Source organism: Neovison vison, chromosome 1 (assembly GCF_020171115.1).
Source record: "Neovison vison isolate M4711 chromosome 1, ASM_NN_V1, whole genome shotgun sequence".
Lineage (NCBI taxonomy): Eukaryota > Metazoa > Chordata > Mammalia > Carnivora > Mustelidae > Neogale > Neogale vison.
Window position 1 is genome coordinate 105,988,404 of NC_058091.1, and position 20,686 is coordinate 106,009,089.

Sequence of the window (20,686 nt, forward strand, 5' to 3'; positions counted from 1 at the left end):
ACGAGAAAACCACAGGAAGCACTGGACTTCAATAAATCTGACGATATCAAATCCAAGGACACGCGATAGAATTATAATAATATCAACATACATCGAGTGTTTATCATGCATTAGTTTTGGGGCTAAGCATTTACTATAATTATTTCACTTAATTGATTAACTCAGAAGAACCCTATGAGATAGATATTTTTCTCCTCTGAGGAGGAAAGAGAAGGAAATGGAAGCTCAGAGAGTCCGAGGGGCAGGCTACAAGTTAGGTAGTGGCTACGTGGCAGAGCCTGAATCTGAGGACGCCCCGACTCCAGAGCCTGCTCCTAACTGGTGTCCGCACGTGTAGTGGAGAAGGAGAAGCCAGTGCTGAAAGGGGCTGTGCCCCGTCCCACCAGCAGCGCCGTCATTGTCGCCAATGTGAAGCAGGCACCGTAAGCCAGGTGCCAACCTTGTGCTCTCTCAGCATTCCCTCAATTTCAGAGCTACACAGGAAAGAAGTGCTGCTCTTACCCCATTTGACAGGTGAGGCACAGTGAGGCACGGGGAAATGACTGGCCAGGGCCCTGAGGCTTGTAGGTGGCAGAGCTGGGGTGCACACCCCAGCTGGTTCTTGGGTTTCGGACTCCATGCTCTTATCCCTATTCCCGGAGTATTGACGTAAGCGTCGTCTGTGAATAAATGACAGCAAGGTTTGATGACCCCCTCCTGCCTCCAGGGTCTCCACTTGCTAAGGGGAAGATGCGCATCTTTGTATTCATAAGTTTACCCATCCTTTTTCTTGTATATAGTGTTTTTAAGAACTCATTGATTTGTCATGCCCTTACAATCCTTTCCAGATGATCTGCTGCTGTGCAAGAACTGTCGAGCTCCTACATTGAGCAGAGCGCCTTAATACGCTTTAAACTCTTCTGTAAGACCCTATGAGACTCAGCACTGATTACATAATCAAGGAAAAAGTTTCCTGGACAGTATGGGCAGACGAAGTCATTTTACCGGAAGATGACCTTGTATCATGGGGATTAGCTGTGTTGCTTTCGTATTTTCCAGTACATGGGCTCCTGCATCCGTGTTTCGGCAGAAGTCAGGGAACGTGGGTAGAAGGATGCTGCCAGGCAGGCAGAGGACTCAAGTGCCTGAAATGGCTTGTGATGGCAACTCCTGTCCTGCCGAGATGTGCCTCACACCCTGCTCCCTATTCCTGGACTTCTGCCGGAGAGTAGGCTGGTTGCGGGCGGGTGGCCCAGGACACTATAACCAACAGCTCCTTGAGCAAATATTCTGAGACTAGGATCCGTCAAAAAGCTTATTTTCACCAAATGCACTATATAATAATTCAATGCATGTCTTTATCTCACTATTCTACTGTGAATTAGCTTTGAGGGAGAGGGTCTGAGTCTATTTCCCTTCTGAATACAGAGAGACCGACTATGACAATACAATCACTTGCTCAAGCATAATGTTCCCCCTTAACCCTCTTGACTTATGCGCTACACCTCGGTGGTGTGTGGATCAGTTAACTGCTGTCGTCTCTCACCTGCATATCAAGTGTGTTCCAAAGTTAGTTGGAGTTTCAGTTTTTACTATGACTCCATGAGGTTTACCTTTCTTGCCCTATATTAAAAAGCACCCTATGTATATATATGTATATATGTTTTATATATATATATAAATTAGAGGCAGCTGGGTGGCTCAGTCAGTTGAGCATCTGCCTTCAGCTCAGGTCATGATCCCAGGGTCCTGGGGTCCAGTCCTGCCTTGGACACTCTGCTCAGGGGGAGTCTGCTTCTCCCTCTCCCTCTGTCACTGTACCTATTTGTGATCTCTCTCTCTCTCTCTCACTCTGTCAAATAAATAAATGAACTCTTAAAAAAAAAAACTTAGCCATGCCCCTGATTCTCCCATATCATGCTCTATTTTTCCTCCCCCCCTTACAAAATTTGTCAGCTTATACTATTTTCTTATAGTATTTTTACTTACTCATCATATTCAGTGTTTATTGTCTTTACCCAACTGGAATGTACACTCACAAGGGCGGGGTTCTTTGTTTTCTTCATGGAAACACACTACACATGTAGTACATAGGTAGAAATTGATGAATGAACAGGGACTGAATGCTTTCTATTAAAATCAAATTTCGATCAAATCTGATTAGAAAGAAATCCATATTTCTGGTTTTGGAACAAGAAGTAAATTATTTAAGGCTTTTTCTTGTCTCAGAATTTGAAACAGGTAGGTAGAACGTAAAACCATCCATGCCTTACCTTGAAAGCCGTTTTTAAAATCGGCTCCACTGGGTAAGAGATCTGGTGTATATTCACTGTAGCCACCTACATAAAACTGACTGATGACATTGAGACCAACCAGTCTTCCCGGGGAGATGACGGATTTATTTTTATGATCATCTACCTTCAAAAGGAAAAGAATTCAAAACCTATTAAAAAAGGAATTAATTCCCCAGGGTGAACTGTTAAGATACTGTTTTGTTATTTCCCATTAACTTGGCATGAAAAATTCATAAAGACCTGAATTTTGAAAACAACAACAACAACAACAACAACAAAAGACCTCACCACTTTATTCTTTGCTTCTCTGCTGGTGTCTGTTACCATGGATATATTAATATAGCAGTCATGGTTTTGCATTTCAATCAAAATCACAGTTCTCCAAAGATCAGGCGCTAGCATCCCGCTGGTATCCCTCCATCTAGACTTGGTCCCTCCCCTTCCTTTCTCAATACAGCCACCAGAGTCATTTATCAAAAAAAGTCAATTGACTGCGGTACCCAATCCCCCTTCTTAAGTTTTTCAGTAGTTCCCCATAGCTCTTGATAAAAATCTAACTTTCTGGGGACACCTGGGTGGCTCAGTTGGTTAAGCGTCTGCCTTCAGCGCAGATCATGATCCCAGTGTCCTGGGATCGAGACTCTGGGATGGAGCCCTGAGTCGGTCTCCCTGCTCAAGGGGGAGCCTTCTTTTCCCCCTCTCTCCCCAGGACTCATGGTCTTCTCTCTCTCTCAAATACATAAATAAAATCTTTTTAAAAAATCAAAGTCCTTAGTGTGACGTCTAAGTCCTTTGATAATACAGACTTGGTCTACCAGTTAGCCACTTCTTTTGCTCCTCCCTAGCTAATAAGCCACACTGAACTACTCATGTTCTTCAAGTCCACACTGGCCACTGTTGTTGCTCTGAACTCCCATTTATTTGCAGTTATGCTCAAACATCACCTTTTGGGGGAGCATTTCCGGAGCCCTCTCTCTCACATTTCTACATTAGTCATCCCCCTTACTTATCCCCATACCACCTAATTGTAAGCGTGCCTCTCATCCTCAGCTGTGGGCATTTTCTGTGAACTGCGTGGGGCAGGAAGCACGGGCCTGTTGCCTCTGGCCTCCACTGCACAGTTCCGATGGCATATGGTAATGCTCAGCAAAGCTGCGGGACGGAAGAAGGGATGACATTTTACCTTCAGCCAGCCCATCTGGAAGAACCTCCCCAGACGGACGGTGTGGATGGCGAGGCTCAGATCGAGGGGATCACTGGTGATACTGGCTGCGCCCGATCCCAAGTTGTAAGTGTAAACCACACTGCCGTTGTGCAGACCCACGGCCAGGAAATCGTCGCTGTTCAACCCTGGGATGAGAAGAAACGTGTAGGGCATGCTCGCTGAGAGAAAATTCAGGAGTCTAGTCAGCTTTGCTTCATCGTCTAGTTCTGAGGCACAGACCAGCACACAGGAAGTTATAATGGATGTGCAGCCTCTCGTCCACGCTCAGGTATGTGTGCATCTGGGTCTTGTTATTCATACACCCAGAAACCGTGTGAACACTAGAAGTTTTTCTTTGAAGCCGAGAGGGTTCTCCTCAACCCAGAAGCATGATCAATACCTAAAAAGTTGGGATTAAAATTTCATTTTTGTCTGAAGGAAATTCAGTGTGCACTTCACAACACATAGGACTTGATCATAGAGTTGAACTGCTCTGATAGTTCCGAAGACTCAAAAGATTGAGATAACTGAGCTTCAGCTTTGAAATTCTATGATTTGAAGTTTTAAAAATGTTATTTCCATAATTGCTCAGGATAGGCTATGATTGTTCTATTATAAAAGCTCTCGACCATACCTCTATGACCACTTAAAGGTGGGTTGTTTCTGTGTTCCCTATTCCCATTCTCCCTCCATTAGTTCAGGACCACCCATGGAGAACAGTGAATTGCAAGACCCAGAGCATTCAGGATACAGCTGATACAGACCCACGGAGAAAGGGGAATGTGGCTGGGAAAGAACCAGCATCAGACACGAGAAGAGGGTCCTGGCAGTATGCCTGGTGCCATTAGAAAGATTGGAGATTGGAGATGGTCAACGGTGTCATTCCCAGCAGGTGGGCAGAGCACCCGCAGGTCAAGCAGAGTTTCTTGAGTTAAGTGGAGACAAGAGACCTGTCCACAGGGACGAAGGGCCTAAATATATCATCCAGTTTCTGAAAGATATGGTTGTGGACCTTAATACTGAAGTTTTCAGGTAGGAAACTAAGGCAAGGATTTCTGATCAGAGGAAGAATAGGAGGCCTGATAGAAGTAAGAAGTTTCATCAGGAGGCAAAAAATAGAAGCGACTCCTTGGGCATGGACAAAGTTTGTTATGAATGTGCACAACCTCCTTTTCCTACACTTTTATGGGCAATGTTGTGTTCTCCCTTGGCTTCTGTTGTTGGGCTAAGCAAGGTAAAGGAGAGAAAGATCTGGAGGTTTCTAGATAGTGTAGAGAGGTGTGCTTCCTAAGGCACTGGAAAATGGAAGACAGATATGTAGAGATATTTGCATCTGCCTGTGCTTTTCTAATGGGCCTGCCATGGGCCCTGAGCTGGATTGTTTTGGAAGCTGCTTAGGTGAACATGACATGCAGCCAGGGTTGAGGCACTGTGTTACGCACCATCCATGTTGGAAACTCATAACAAATCTCGTTCTCTCTCAGGTGATCTCTTCCCCCTCTGTAGTGGTGGAGCAGCTTCGGTGGGTTATACACTTAAAATGGGAAGAATTCCCAAGAGAAAACAGATTCAGGAAGGCAGTTTGGCAGAAAGGAGGAAAAACCGTTAGAAATTGAAGTCTTTAAGACAGTGGTTGGACTTTAGAAGTCAAAGGGAGAGAGGGCTGAAGAAAGAATGGTAAGAGCCTCTTCCGTGGGCTGTGAATGGGGGTCTTTTTTAAGGTGTTCTAGTGGGCATTGGCATGGTCTTTTCAATTGTTCAGACTGTTGCAACGGAGATGGCATTCTGCCAGTGGAACTGGAGGTAGGAGAGCAATTTCTGGGAGACATAGCCTTTTCTCCTTCCTTCCTCTTGCCATTCCTCCTTCCTCAAGTCATCAAGAGCCTGTGTCATGCCAAGAACAACATGATCCGCAAGGTTCTCCAGCCTGGCTGAGAGGAGACGGCAAGTTTGTCTCCAGCGCCCCAGGGATCAGAGGAAGAGCAGCAGTGGCGGCAGTCATGATAGGGTGGGAAGGACAGTTAGGAAAATCCAAAAGAAAGTGATTTTGGAGTTGGTTTCTGAGCTAACCCGCAAAGCGACAAATGAGAAGTTAGCAGGTAGATGAGGAAAGGGGAGGTTCTGAAGAGGGCTGGTCAAAGCAGAGGGAGGAACAGCGCGGTAGAGGCGGAGGAGACGGAATGCTTCCAGGACTGCTGGGGGCTGGGCATGGCTGACATTTAGTGTCTGTGGCACAACGAGCCATATCCTTAAGGCTTAGTCTACTGCAGTGAGTGAGACGCTCAGGAGCCATGAAAGGATTCCGAATGGGAGAATTATAGAAGTTTTAGATTTTATTTGCTCATTTTAAAATTTTTATTTATTTGTTTTTCAGAGAGAGATTGGAAGAGAGAGAGAAGGGAGGAGGGGCAGGTGGAGAGAGAGACGATCTTAAGCAATCTCTCCACCCAGCACGGAGCCTGACACGGGCTCGATCTCACAACCCTGATCCTGACCTGAGCCAAGTCAAGAGTCGGACACTTAACTGACTGAGCCACCCAGGTGCCCCTAGTCTTAGATTTTAGAGGACTCTCAGAGCATTGTTGGGGGCAGAATGGAGGCAGATTTGGAATCTCCCTGGAAGATGGTTCCCGTGACTCAAGAGAAGAGGTTAAGGTTCAAATGAAGGTAGAGGCAGAGGGGATAGAGGAAAGAGGAGGATCATTTGTGTGTGATCTGGAAGGGAAAACCTGAAGGGACAGATCAGTCTGCAGGAATGAGTTGAGGGAGAGGAAGAGCTGAAGGGGTTCCAAAGAGTATGGTTTAAAGAAGCAGGTGGAATGAGTGGGTCGGTTATGGAGACAGAAGCCTTGGCAAGGGGCAGGGTGGGGAGAGAGTCTGACGTCAGTTTATGGATACTCCTGCCTGCAGACCTGTCCCGGAGCACAGAAGTAGGGATGCACAATAAGCAGATCCAGGGAGCTAATGAAACTGCCAAGCAGATGATCACTTCTTATTTACAAACCACGGGTCCCCCCGAGTAGTGTTCCTTTTCTCTGCCACACTTTCCCGTCTGGACTTTTCCTCAGTGGTAACCCCTGACCATGAGGGATGGAAGAGGTAAGAGAAAGGAAAGCCGTGAACTACCGGTGCCTGGAAGGTGAACGTTACTTCAGGGAGTTGGAAGTGCTGAAGGAAGAGCTTGTCAAAAATAGATTCTAGATTGACCTTACACCACCTGTGTGAGAATCTCTGAAGCTAGGTCCTGGAAATCTATACATTTTAACAGCATCCCCAACCTGACTAAAATTAATAACTCTAGGAGGGCGTGGGCACATGACCCATCTGTCACCCAGGGCTTCATGTTTGGAAGGGCCTCATGCTTGGTTTAATGCTCTGTTTTGTTTTTGTTTTTAAAGATTTTATTTATTTATTTGACAGAGAGAGAGATCACAAGTAGACAGAGAGGCAGGCAGAGAGAGAGGGTGGAGCAGGCTCCCTGCTGAGCAGAGAGCCCGATGCGGGGCTCGATCCCAGGACTCTGGGATCATGACCTGAGCCGAAGGCAGAGGGTTAACCCACTGAGCCACCCAGGGGCCCCGGTTTAACGCTCTGTTGTCACATTTTGAATTTCTCCTAACTGTAAGGTGAAGGTGAAGTCCATGGGACAACAGAGCATGACCGAGAACAGGGGCAATACATACATACAAATGTATGTCTGTTGTTTCTTGCCACCCCACTCACAGGTTGTGTTTGGGACTAGAATCCCTCTAGTACCTCTAATTTGCTGAGACTCCAACTGAGCACATAAGTGTGTTGCGGGTACAGACTGCGTAGGTGTGGTGCTGACCACCTCAAGAGGCTATGCTTTCCACTTGAACCACAAACTTGCTTCCGGCACAGAAAGGCCATGGTGAGCTCAGAAAACTGGAAGGTGGAGGAGGCTTAGCATTCCTTTCTTACTGTCATTACTTCTCTGCATTGGCTAATCTCTTACACTGAACGTGGAGACCTCGAGGGAAGGGAAAGAGAGGGAAGTCCGCAGATACTTTTCTTTTCAGTCCTTCCTTACCCCACAGTGAGCCGAGGGGAGAGAGTGCTGATAGAGTGTGGGTGTATGAAGGAGTGAAATGAAGACCGTTGACTTAATTTTGTGCAGCAGCTCTCGTATTCTGGTAAGAAAGAAGTACCCAAGCAGGTACACACTATAAAATACCAATTGTGTAGTTTTAGTGATTCTGCATATGGGCTAAATGCTCTGATATTTGCATTTTTTTTTAAGATTTTAGTTTTTTGACAGAGAGAGATCGTAAGTAGGCAGAGAGGCAGGCAGAGAGAGAGAGAGGAGGAAGCAGGCTCCCTGCCTAGCAGAGAGCCAGATGGAGGACTCGATTCCAGGACCCTGAGATCATGACCTGAGCTGAAGGCAGAGGCTTCACCCACTGAGCCACCCAGGCGCCCCCTGATATTTGCATTTTTAAACTGGCATCTCATGATATAAAAATGAATGATAAAAGTCATGTTAATAATTTAATATTTTATTTAACGTGGACTGACATAAATAGCAACTAAAAAAGACACCATAAAAGGTGAAGAGACCACCAAAGAAAAGAAGTGCTTTCAATACTTTTGATGGCATTTTTTCTTTGCTTTCTGAACAAGAAACCCTGAATTTTCATTTTCCGGTGGGCCCCACAATCATGTAGCCGTGCCTGAGGGGGCCCTTTGTTGCCTTCACACAACAAACGGGGAGGGAAGAGCAATGAAAACGAGAGTGACCTGCGCGTCCGAGGCCGTTGGGAGGCTCTGCAGGTAGATGAGATGCCGAGACTTGTGGGGGCATATCTGCCTCAGGGTTTGTTGGGTGACGCCGAGGCACATGAGTGCCCGGTAAAGGTCACCTAGCTGCTGGGGTCCGAGCCTGCCTCTGAAGTCAGGCTCATGTCCCAGCCTGTGCTCCTAGCCACTGTCCCTGTAGCGGAGCGAGAGAAGCTTGTGTCTGCCAGAGCTGCGCAAGCTCCTGCCACCACCAACACTTCCTGAAGGGTCCTTGCTGAGGCGTAAGGGGAGTAATGACATCTCTTAGGAGTTTTCTAGGGATTAAGGGATGTTTAATATCTAGGTATTATCACAGTGCCAACCTAGCACCTGGTAGGTTCTCAATAGATGCATTTTTTTTTTTCTTTCCCCCTTGACTATGGCCTTACCTTAGCTTTGAGTATCTTGTCGTCTTCTCCTGTTTCATTAATACAAAGGCTGGGAAGCAGATATTCCTGACCTACAAGCCGGAGCACGCCTCTGCTTCCAGTTAACCTTTGGGGTCAGGGACAACCGTGAAATCTCTCATTTTTTCTTCTTCTTGAAGCCTTAGCCCTGACTGCTTCAGTGTGTTAGTCTGATCTAAGTAAAATATTTTGGAGGGCCAACCATGGAGGTGAAGTGAAGTGACTTGAAGGTAGGGTCTGTTAGCATCCATTTATATGTCTTATGTCACCTTTCTGTAATTAACTGAAGTGAAAATTTCTTGCCTTAAAGCACACAGTAATATGAATGTAAGGGTCTGCCCCTCCCAGAGGAACTTGCTTGTGGAGTGGAGACATCCAATCAGTAAGCCGTATGTATATCCACTGGGAAAATTGGAATTCAATTGGCCACCTGTGTAGGGACGGGGCTTAACCACCCCCATAAAGGTTACTCTTCCAGGCTGTCAAAGGGGGGCTGCTGCAGGAGAGCCGGGGCTGCTGCAGGAGGGATCGAGTGGGCGGAGAGCAGTGAAGTCCGCGGAGAGCGGTGAAGTGGGCGGAGAGCGGTGAAGCGGAGCGGAGAGCGGTGGAAGTCGGCGGAGAGCAGGGGAGTCAACGGTGAATAGAAGAGCTGTAACAGCTCTTGTAAGAGCTACAACCGCGTTTGCAGTCTCCAGCCTCCCACCGGCCCCAAGCCGCCGCCTGCAGCCTCGAGCCGCCTGCAGCTTCCAGCTTCCGGCGGTCTAGCCTCCGGCGGCGGCCCCGAGCGCCGCCGCCTGCAGCCTCCAGCCTCCGGCGGCGGCCCGGAGCGCTGCCGCCTGCCGCCTGCCGCCTGCGGCCTCCAGCCTCCGGCGGCGGCCCAGCAGTCCAGTTGTCAGCGGTCCCTCGACGCCTGCGGTCCTGAGACATCTGCGGTCCAGTTGTCAGCGGTCCCTCGACGCCTGCGGTCCTGAGACATCTGCGGTCTAGTTGTCAGCAGTCCCTCGACGCCTGCGGTCCTGATGCCTACAGACCCTAGATGCCAGCAGTCGGTCCTGACACCTGCAGCCCCTAGATGCCAACGGCCCCTAGACACCAGCAGCCTCGCTGCAAAATGCCTCGCCACCCCAAACCACAAGTGGCCTTGTCCGCAGTGGTGGCTTCCTCCGGGTGTAAGCCTGGTCAGAGTAGCATCGTGGGGAGCAGAGTCTGTGTCATCTGGGTTGTCCTCCTTGTCATTGTCGCTTCTTCGTCATTGGGAGTGGCCTCATCCAGGAAATGGTCTTGTCCAGAACAGCCTCTTCTTGGGAGCGGCCTTGTCCGGGGAGCAACTTCATTGAGCAGTGGCCTTGTCTTGGGAGTGGCCTCTTCTTGGGAACGGCTCCAATCATGGAGCGGCCTCATCTGCGGAGCAGCAGCGTCATCTAGAGCAGCCTCGTCCAGAGTGGCCTTCTTGGAAGTGACCTTGTTGGGTTCATCGTCACCGCCTTTTCGTAAGAGGTAGCTCTGACCGGTTGTTTGATTCCTGATGCTTGGCGCGAAATAAAGTTTTGCTTGACCTTCGCTTTGTATCAGTCTCGTTCCTTTGATCACGGGCCCTAACATGAACAATGCCATATTTCAAACAACCACCACTAATTGTATCCTCAAATTTAAGTGTTTGTTTATAACATTGGTCTGTGAGAGGCTTTGAGAAATATATGGGCAATTTCTATTTTTACATTTGTCAATTTACAAAGTTAGAGATGATATTGGGCATTTATACTGTTAGAGATTTCTAGTGTTTGACACAGTGAGTTTTTTCATGAAAAGAACTGGAACTAAGCTCACTTGGCATGCAGAACACAAAGCCACAGCGAATCTTAATGAAACCAGGCTTAGGAAGATTTTCAGACAAAGCAATGAATAGTTGTTGGATATTACTTAGGAGCTGGTGCTAAGAAAGAAGGATTTAGCAAGATTATGTTGTGCAAGTGGTAAAGAGGGAGGAAGGAAACAATAGGAGATGACTTTGGATGAATAGTAGTTAAGAATAACAAGATCCAGGAAGTGAATAAAAATCCCTTTAGGATGTACAGAAGAAAAAAAAAAAAACACCAAACCCAAACAAACTTGGGCTCTCATTGGCTAGAAAGAAGAGTCTTACTCAGTTCTACAAATATTGTTACACTGAGAGCTTTGAAGTGGGTGTGTGGTGGTGAACCATATTTAGCATTGTAACAACTCATAATGATTCTTACAGATCTCATGGGGGAAGATGATGAGATGCTGTGGTCAGAAAAGCATCCGGCTTCATAATGAACAGAACAGTGGCTTAGCAACAGAAGCAAGGACTCAAGTCTAAGGGAAGAGGGGTATGGTGGCCAAGGTAACAATGATAAATAATGGAAACAAATGAACCCTTGTGCTCCGTGGGTGGGAATGCAAACTAGCGCAGGCACTGAGAAAATCAGTATGGAGGTTCTTCAGAAAAACTAAAAATAGAGTTACCACATGATCCAGTAATTCCACTAGTGGGTATTTATCCAAAGAAAAGGAAAACACTACTTTGAAAAGACACATGCGTGTGCCTATGTTTATTGCAACACTATTTACAATAGCTGAGAGCTGAGATACGGACATGTCCATTGATATATGAATGGATACAGATCATGCATATCACACACACACACACACACAGGAATACTACTCAGCCATAAAAAAGAATGAAATCTTGACATTTTCAACAACATGGATGGATCTAGAGGGTATTATGCTCAATAAATAAAGTCAAGCAGAGAAAGACAAACGCTACATGATTTCAGTTATATGTAGAATCTAGAAAACAAGACAAACAAACAAAAGAAGCCAAAACAGACCCTTAAATATAGAGAAGAAATCGGTGGTTACTGGAGGGGAGTAATGAGGAGATAGGCAAGATGGGTCGACGGGAGTGGGAGGTACAGGCTTGCCGTTATGGAATGAATACGTCACTGGGATGAAAGGTGCAGCATATGGAATCCAGTCGGCGGTTTTGTGATGGTGTTGTATGGTGACCGACGGCAGCTACACGTGGGCATATCATAGCCTACGAATCGAGTGAATCGCTATGTTGCACACCTGAAACTAATGCAGCACGGCGTATCAACGACACTTCAGTTAAAACAAAATGGAGACAAGGTGAAGGATGCCGCCATGGATATTCTGGAAGGAAAGATGAAAGGGGCTGAATTTTACTGGCTTTGTTTGTAGTTTGTTTTTAAACCTAAGGGTTTTAGTTTTCATACCACCAGTTCTCCAACCTGGTGGGACTGTCCCCGTGTAGCCTCTGATTAACGGGCATGTGTGGACAGGAAGGGGAAATCCGTTATACAGGAGGGAGGGAGGGTACCAGAGGCGTCAGACAGTCATCCCAGGAGAAATCACACAGGTCACTTCGGCCTGAAGGAAAAAGAGAGAGAGACAGACAAAGAGAGAAAATAGATAGGCTTTGGCACACCCCGGGACACCCTATGGTGATTGTAATGGACTTTTTATGAGGAAAAAAACCATGCAAATTCAGTAGCAGTAATTAGAGTTGGTCTTACGAGCTTCACCTTGAAGGAACACCTGGACAAGAGTAGCTAGTGGTTGGAACCATTGTTTCATCAACGAAGTCCTTAAAAGGAAGAATAAGACTCATGTATAAAAGAACTAATCCAAACCTATGCATCGGAGAGATCTTCTGGGAGAACCTGTCCTGCTGTTTCTCCCACTGATCCTGGTCAGTCACTGTCTGTAGTAAATCATAAAGCTGCACGTTCACGTGCTCTCACACTTGGGTCTGCTTAGAGGGATTAGAACCACTGGCCTGGGAAGAGGCAGAAGCTTATTCTCAGGTGCCCAGTGAGGATTCAGAACGGTCAGAAGGCTGTTCCTGGGTTGTTCTGAGGGGGCATACTGGGAATCTAAAATGTGTCTAGAGACAGTGCCCTAATATTCCTGTGTATTTCAGCAATCACCAGGCTTAAAGGTTATTATTGAGACTTTTAATGTCACAGAAGCATGATAATTCCTGTTCAGCTGTCCAGCCATCTCTTAATTCCAATAGAAAAATAAACTTTCTGAAGTATGAAATTTTGATTTATAACTACAGAAAGGGTGAACATGATTTGTCATTATTTCCTTAAACTATTCTTCCAATATGGTAAAGTACTATCATGCATTAAATCTAATTTACCTCTCTAAAAATGATAAGTACTTGGGACCTAAGGAGATAAGCAGCGTCCTAGGTGTCACAAAGACACGAGAGCTCAGTCTTGCGCTCTTTGCTCATGGAACTTCTGGCTGCTCATTTCCTCTTCTCTCTCTCTTGTGAAAAAAATGGTGATGATAACACTAACACAGGATTGTCTCTAGCAATAACTTAAAGTGGATTTTTCCTCTCCCTTCTTACTTTCCTGTCCTGAAGGAAAGAAAATATGGGAGAGGAGCCACCAAGATGGTGCTGTGACTTTCTGGTCCACCGAACCCTGAGTGGTGAATGGCTCCTGAGACTGGTGTGAGTTCTCTTCGGGAAAGCCCGTCCATCCTTGTGTGCAGACACTTTGTCAGTATATTTGACTGTTACTCCGCGGCTTATAAAACTTTTAGATTTCTGAAAGAAGGAAACTGTCTTTTGATCAGATATTCTTGACATTGGAATACAATGATGTGGACACAGAGACACCAAGATAAACGGAACTAAGCTTTAGTTGACTATTCAAATGTTCCTGAGAGGGCAGAGCCGGTTTTCAGAGAGGAAACCGAATTAGATAGGAGTCAAGAGTTAGGTAGGTGTGAGTGATTTCAGGAAAATAATGGGAGCAGCTTATGAAATCAGAATCAAAGCTAACGTGAAGCAAAGCAAAAATATATCTAGCTTGAGGTGTGAGAAATAAGACCCAAAAGAATGAAAGTCTCCTCTACCGGAACAATATGTATGAAGTGGCGCAGGATTCTAGATACTCAAGCCATTTTTACTCCATATTCAATGGCGTCTTCTTTAGTGGGTGCTAAACTAAAATTAAGATGACTGGAGGTTTTGGGGCTCCTGGATGGCTCAGTCAGTTAAGCATCAGACCCTTGACCTCAGCTCAGGTCTTGATCTCAGGGTTGTGAGTTCACACCCCACACTGCTACTTAAAAAAATAAAAAGAAAAAAAAAAACGATAAAGAAAAAAAGATTGGAGGTTTTTGAATGAGTCTCGGTTTGTCTTAAGATCTGTACTGTACAGCTTCTCTCTCTCTCTCTTTAAAAAAAGATAGATTTATTTATTTATTTACTTACTTATTTTAGAAAGAGAGAGAGAGAGTGGGCGGAGAGGCAAAAGGAGAGGGAGAAGCAGACTCTCCGCTGAGCGTGGAGCCCCACACAGGGCCCCCCCACAGGGCTTGATCTCATGACCCTGAGATCGTGACCTGAGCGGAAACCGAGAGCACAGGCACCCCGTACTGTACAGCTTCTCATCATAGTGGCGAACTTCCAGCTTCCTGTTCAGTTAGATACGACCATTAAACTAAGGATATTCTAGAACTTCGAAAGCGTTCGAACCATACACAGCCGTGTCCACGAGGGTCCTTTGGTAGCCATGGTGTACAATGGAGACCGTGTAATTTCCACTTTGGGAGATCAAGCGATTAAAATGCGAGCAAGGTAAACCGGCTACTGTTTGTGGTCAAGGCAAGGTGATGTCCTGGCTTCCGGCTGTGCTGGTGAAGACGCAGTGAGGGAAGGCGACAGGGACAACCTACACAATGCTGTGCTCAGAGCATGTGAGCATGTCATAAACCACCTTTCCTGAGGCTACATATGGCTCGTATTTTTCTATGTTTTGAAGAGAAAGCGCGGAGACTACCAGAAGGAGGGAGATCTGGATCTCTCTTGCTGTGTGCTACCAGAGATGAGATCAGGACAATGTGGGATACGCACACCAGTGGGTGGGGCCACTTGACTTTCCATCGGGTGCTCGCTGGAGGTGTAGAACAAAGAGTGAGAACGTGAGCTTGTAGGTAACGGATTTGCACTTGGCGCCTCCTCTTTTTTTTTTGTCCTCTGGATGTTCTTCTATGAGATCAAGGTAATGCCCATTGAAATATACATAAATGAACATTCCCTTCCATACTTAAAAAAAAAAAAAAAAGGAGGATGCCTGGGTGGTTCAGTCGGTTAAGTGTCAGACTCCTGATTTCAGCTCAGGTCACGATCTCGGGCTGGTGGGATCAAGCCCTGTGTTGGGCTCTGTGCTCAGGCAGAGTTGGCTTGAGGGTTCTCCCTCTGCTCCTTCCCCTGCTGGCATGTATGCTCTCTCTCTTTCTAAATAAATAAATAAAATATTAAAAAATTTAAAAAAAAGTGAAAAGGGAGGTGGATTTGCAAGGATCTATATATTTTTGTCACTTCAACTCCATTTAAGCACTGGTCAAATGTGACAATTCTCATGTATTTCTCATCAGTAAAATGACTTAGTTTAACTTTTTTGGGACAATCTTAAGAGTTCAAATTATTTAATAACTTAGATCCCTTTGACACTACAGTCCAGGTTATTTAATTTCACAAAGACTAAGATTTGATAGTTTTCCGTTTTTCAGGAAGAAATTCTCACAATTTCTAGTCACTCTGATGTGATTATGGAAGAAAATAAGGAACATTCTTCATTGGAGAAAATATTGGGTACGAGCGTACACTGTCAGTTACGTTACAAAATGCAGCAGTGTGGAATTGGGAGATGCGTTATATTACGGATTTGGCTACAAGCTGCTCTCTCATTCATCAGGCATCTTCCTTCAGCCTGATCTGAAGCAAGGCTCCATAAAGAACAGGCTGAGCTGATTGGATTTTGTGACACGCCCCCCCTTCATTTTTCTTTTTCTGTACTATAGATGACATTCATTTTATTTTTTTTCCCCCAGAAAAACATCAGGCTCTATGTACGTGGTCTTATTTCTGTTACAGTTAATAACCGAGGGCTTGAAGTAAATAAGAAGTTATTTGGCATGAAATATGAGGTAACCTTTCATAGTTAATTACCGCAGCAGAGGACACCTACACGCTAGGGACTGATAGAGAGCTAAGTGCACAAAGCACTTAGTACATAGATCAAGGAAGCAGGAAATTACAGATTTTTTTCTGATTCTATCACTGTATTATGCCTTTATAATATGAGCTAATGTTGAGATTTTAACTTATATTTCAATGATGTGAACAGAGACACATGTGCCCCCTCTCCCCTTTATTCAGGTCCTACCTTCTTCACTGCCATCCACATCGATCTCGATATCCAGTATTACAAGCTAACCGGGATAGTCTATGTCTTCAGAGAGCTTTTCAGTTAGTGAAAGAATCAATAAGTATGTAATTATTGATTTCTCACACAGTACCAATCCTGTGAATGATGCAGTTGGGGATACAAAAGATATGAAATGCATGGATGGTCTAAAAGGAATTTAAGATGAATCTTGCCGAGGGGCAAGATTCAGATTATGAAATTGCCAGTATTCTAGTGTTTTTGATTTATGAATATGGTACCTTCATATGACTTGATGGTTGTGATTGTGAATAACAAAGCGGTATATAATTATTATGGGATATAAACTAGAAGTTGTACATAGTACATAGGCTTTGTGTCGAAAGATGTAAGGAGCCCTGAATTCATCAGAGGATGTTGGGTAGAACTGGAAAAGGTAACGAGAACTTGGTCAGGCATTCCAGGTGAGAGGAAGCTTTGAAGGGAGAGTGAATGGGGGCAAGTAAACTGGCTGCTTACACAGACATCGGGCTGGGGACTCGCTGGGACCCCGGCTGGGAGAGGATGGGAACGGGGATGCTGGCGGGGCTGCTCCCGCGCTAACTATAGAGGACTGGTGGAAATGGAAGGCACAGAATGAGAAACATGCAGATGGCAAGAAATTCCCTGAGCCTTCTCCTAGGATGAGCATTCTGCTTTCTGAATTCCATCTTCTGTGTCAGTTACGTGCTTCTTTTCATTCAGCGATGTCTATGTTCCCGGTACACATTAGACAGAGTGATGGAGGCTGTGTCCACCAGACATGGCTTCTTAGCTCTGATGTAGGGCTAAGGTAACAAAATTTTGCTACCAATTCAGACTCCCTGAATTGAGTGTTAGTTTTAGTGTAACAGGGACTGGGGATTTTTGTCTTCATTCTTCCAAAAATGTGTAGTGACTGTCTATATGTGACAGCCACTCTTGTTATAAAAAAGAACCCCCGAAGAGATCCCAGCAGTTAAAAGAAGATAGGATATCGGTTTCCAGCAAACGGCAGTGAGATTAATTCTTAAATTCTCCTGGAAGGGTTAAAGACTTCAAAGAAGAATGATCTTTTGAGCTGAGGCTTAAAGGATAGAAGTGTTTTGGAGGCAGGCAAGTGACGTGTGTGGCTCAGGAAGGTGGAACAGCCCGGCACAAGCATAGAAGTGAGGACACAGTGACACATCACAGAAGGTCCGTGTGTCCAGTGCAGCCAGCTATAGGGTAGAGTGAAGGAAAATGAGGTTGTGTGATAGGCAGGGACTGGCAAACATCTGTACATAGTATGCAAAGGATCTTGCTACGTACGTTGTGATGAAGCATCCTGATTAGGCAAGATAAGTTTGGATCTGAATGTTTAGAATGATCCCCTGTAGCAAAGTGGGGAGGAGAGGGGAGGAGGAACATGACTGCAGTAGTCTGTGATGGACTGGGCATGATGAGGAGAAGAAAGAATAAAGAAGGAGAAAATACAAAAAAGAATTGGGAGGTAAAATGGACAGACTTTGGTGCTGGGTGGAACGTGGGTAACAAAAATGAAGAGAAGGCAAAGACTGTGTGTGTCTTATTCATAAGTGTATCTTTAGTACCTAGAAGAATGCCTCATCAAGGCCTCAGCAGATATTTGTCAAAATGAATAAAAGGAAGAAATCTAGACGACTCCTGGGCTTCTAGCTGAAGCAGAATGTTTATTAATGGCAGTTGCCGGCAAAAGGGAGACAGGAGGGGGAAGATAATGTAATCACCTGTAGGTCACCGTGGGACATAGTGACGGTTTCCAGAAAAGTCAAACTTTAAGACAAACACTACAAGGGAGTGGGAGCTATGGAATGAAGAAGAGCTAATAAAGGAAATGCCAAGAATGACTGCAGAAACCCGGGCATAGGATTAGTCAGGTTACCATCGCAAGTCACGTGAGACACGTGGCCACCCTCCTCCCACCCCGTGGTTTGGAAATTAGTATCTTAACAAGCACCCTCATGTAATTCTGACACAGGCGTGAAGAGGTCCTTCTTAGCGAACACTGCCTTAAAAAGCTCTGGCGCTACTTGCATTCTTAAAGTGGTGTTCTTGCTCCCTCACGTGGTCGAATGTGGAGCTGCATGTTTCAGATTTTTCATTTTCACTCTGGACAGCAGAGCTCCACAACTCATCTACTGTTATCTAGCCTTTATTTAGCCATCGTATATACCTAAAAATGCAGTGCAGCATGCGCTTTCAGCTCCTATAAAGCAGATGACTAGAGAAGACCAAAAAATGTCACAAGAAAGATTCCACAATTTACAAATGCTGTGCCTAAAGCTTCGCTTCTCACCTGCTTGTTTTTGAGAATTTTGAAGGACTCTTCATAGAAGAATAATGAAGAGTTACTCAGTGGCGGCGTTTTTGTGGGCCAGGTGTTTATCCTTTCCTTGGGTGGTTCTTCTCAATCTTTCAGAATTTAGAAGATTTGTTTTAAAACAAGACAGAGCCAAGGTCTTCAATGCTCATTTGCATTTTTCAATAGCCAGGTTTTTTTTTTTTTTTTTTTTTTGAGTGTGTGTGTGGAGGGGGTGCTAATTAAAAGGATATAATCAATAAACATACGATGCAGGGGTAAAAATTCTGTCTTCCCTCCCTTTCTTCCTCCCTGACTTCTGGCAGTCACTCAATAGGTATTTATTAAAACCATCCGAGAGGGCGCCTGGGTGGCTCAGTGGGTTAAGCCACTGCCTTCGGCTCAGGTCATGATCTCAGGGTCCTGGGATCGAGTCCCGCATCGGGCTCTCTGCTCAGCAGGGAGCCTGCTTCCTCCTCTCTCTCTCTCTCTGCCTGCCTCTCTGCCTACTTGTAATCTCTCTGTCAAATAAATGAATAAAATCCTTAAAACCATCCGAGAGGCTTCTTGGCAGTGTAGTGATACCTGGGACACCGTCTTTAACAAGGAGAGAAGTTTAGCAAACCACAGTTTGTGATCAAGGGTCTGTGCTCTATGTGCCGGGCAGGTTCTCGAGGCTCAGAGGCGGGGAGACTGCCGGAAGGGGCGAGAGGGGAGTGGCCACTGGGAAATCCTGATGGAGAGGATGGCATCTGGACTGGAAAGCCCCAAGAATGGCTACTTTTTAAAACCTTGCGCAGCTGTGTTGCTGTCTTACACATCATACCATTATCTGTTTTTTTTTTTTTAAAGATTTTATTTATTTATTTGATAGAGAGAGAATTACAAGTAGGCAGAGAGGCAGGCAGAGAGAGAGAGGAGGAAGCAGGCTCCCTGCTGAGCAGAGAGCCGATGCGGGACTCGATCCCAGGACCCTGAGATCATGACCTGAGCCGAAGGCAGCGGCTTAACCCACTGAGCCACCCAGGCGCCCCCATTATCTGTTTTTTAGGGTGGTTCTCGTATTCATTATTCAGTGCTGACTGTGGATCAGGCAAGCGTGCTCCCTGTAGGCTTATCAAGTCAAAGACCACTGGGTTGGTCTCTGTCCACATAAAGCTCCCATTCGAGCAGTGGAGACAGACAAAAATAAACTACCTAAAAAATAAATTGAGGGGTAGGCTTTGAAGAAAATAAATAAGAAGCTGGGGCAGAGAATGGGTGCGGTGGGATAGCATCTACTTTTGTGAAGGTGGCTGGGGACGGCCTCCCTGAGACAATCTAAGCCGCCGTGTTCCTGAGTCCCGTTCTCAGTTTCAAGTGTCTTCCTGTCTTGACTGCGTTAATCCTCACAACTCCATTAGAGCATGTACCGATATTAAACCATCTGACAAGGGAGGAAACTGAGGCACAGAGACATTAAGTAACTTAACACACAATCTGTAGGTGGTGGAGACTGGATCCAAGTCGACGTGTTTGGGCCCCACAGCCTGCTCTCGACCCCTCTGGCAGCCATCTCTCCTCACGGGAGAGGAAATAAGCCGCACAAAGCCTCTGCGGGCGACAGGCAAGAGCTGGGTGGTTAAGGCACTGGAAGAAGATGTGCAGGACAGGAGCCCAGAGACGGAGGGAGGTTGGAGATGGAGCCAGGGGCCTGATCCTGAAGGCCCTCAGAGGACACGGTGGGGAGGTCTAGACTGCATTCCAAGTAGAGTGGAAAGGCACAGGTGGGTTTTCAGCAAGGTGTTTTTTTTTTTTTTTTATAGATTTCTATTTATTTTTATAGATTTCTATTTATAGATTTATAGATAGACAGAGAGAGATCACAAGTAGGCAGAGAGGCAGGCAGAGAGAGAGGGGGAAGCAGGCTCCCTGCTGAGCAGAGAGCCCCACGTGGGGCTCCATCCCAGGACCCTGAGATCATGACCTGAGCGGAAGGCAGAGGCCTAACCCACTGAGCCACCCAGGCGCCCCTCAGCAAGGTTTTTAAAAAAGGAACTTGCTGTAATTGGAGAAGAATCTGCAGGCAGCAAAGGCAAGAGGGAGATCAGGTTGGAGGAGGTCAAGCAGGCTCTGGCAGGAGAGATGGGGCGGAGATTCGAATGGACTTTGGAGGTGGAATGATCACAGTTCACGTGAAGGGCTCCCCTCCCCCATCCTCCCAGAAGAGATCGGAGGCTGACACACCACCCTTCACTTGGGCTGTGGGCTCCTTTCAGACACGCGTTAATTCAGAAGCCAGTGTTCATAATTAGAGGACGGCACTGATCCAGTCAAAAAGAAGAGAACATGTTATTTACCCTGGTACAAGAGACTCCTTGATGGTTGAGAGAAAGGTTCCCTTCTGGTGTACCATGTTGATTTCACAGATGAGAATACTGAACTCA

At 45.9% G+C, this 20,686-nt stretch overlaps 1 protein-coding gene across 1 annotated transcript in view; it reads right to left on the bottom strand.

Annotated features, from left to right (window-relative positions):
• Nucleotides 1-20,686, bottom strand: part of EYS (eyes shut homolog) — a 1,652,430-nt gene that overhangs the window by 46,932 nt on the left and 1,584,812 nt on the right. Inside the window, 2 exon segments of the mRNA XM_044253753.1 lie at nucleotides 2,253-2,397; nucleotides 3,457-3,623. Of these exon segments, the coding sequence (XP_044109688.1) occupies nucleotides 2,253-2,397; nucleotides 3,457-3,623 (312 nt within the window).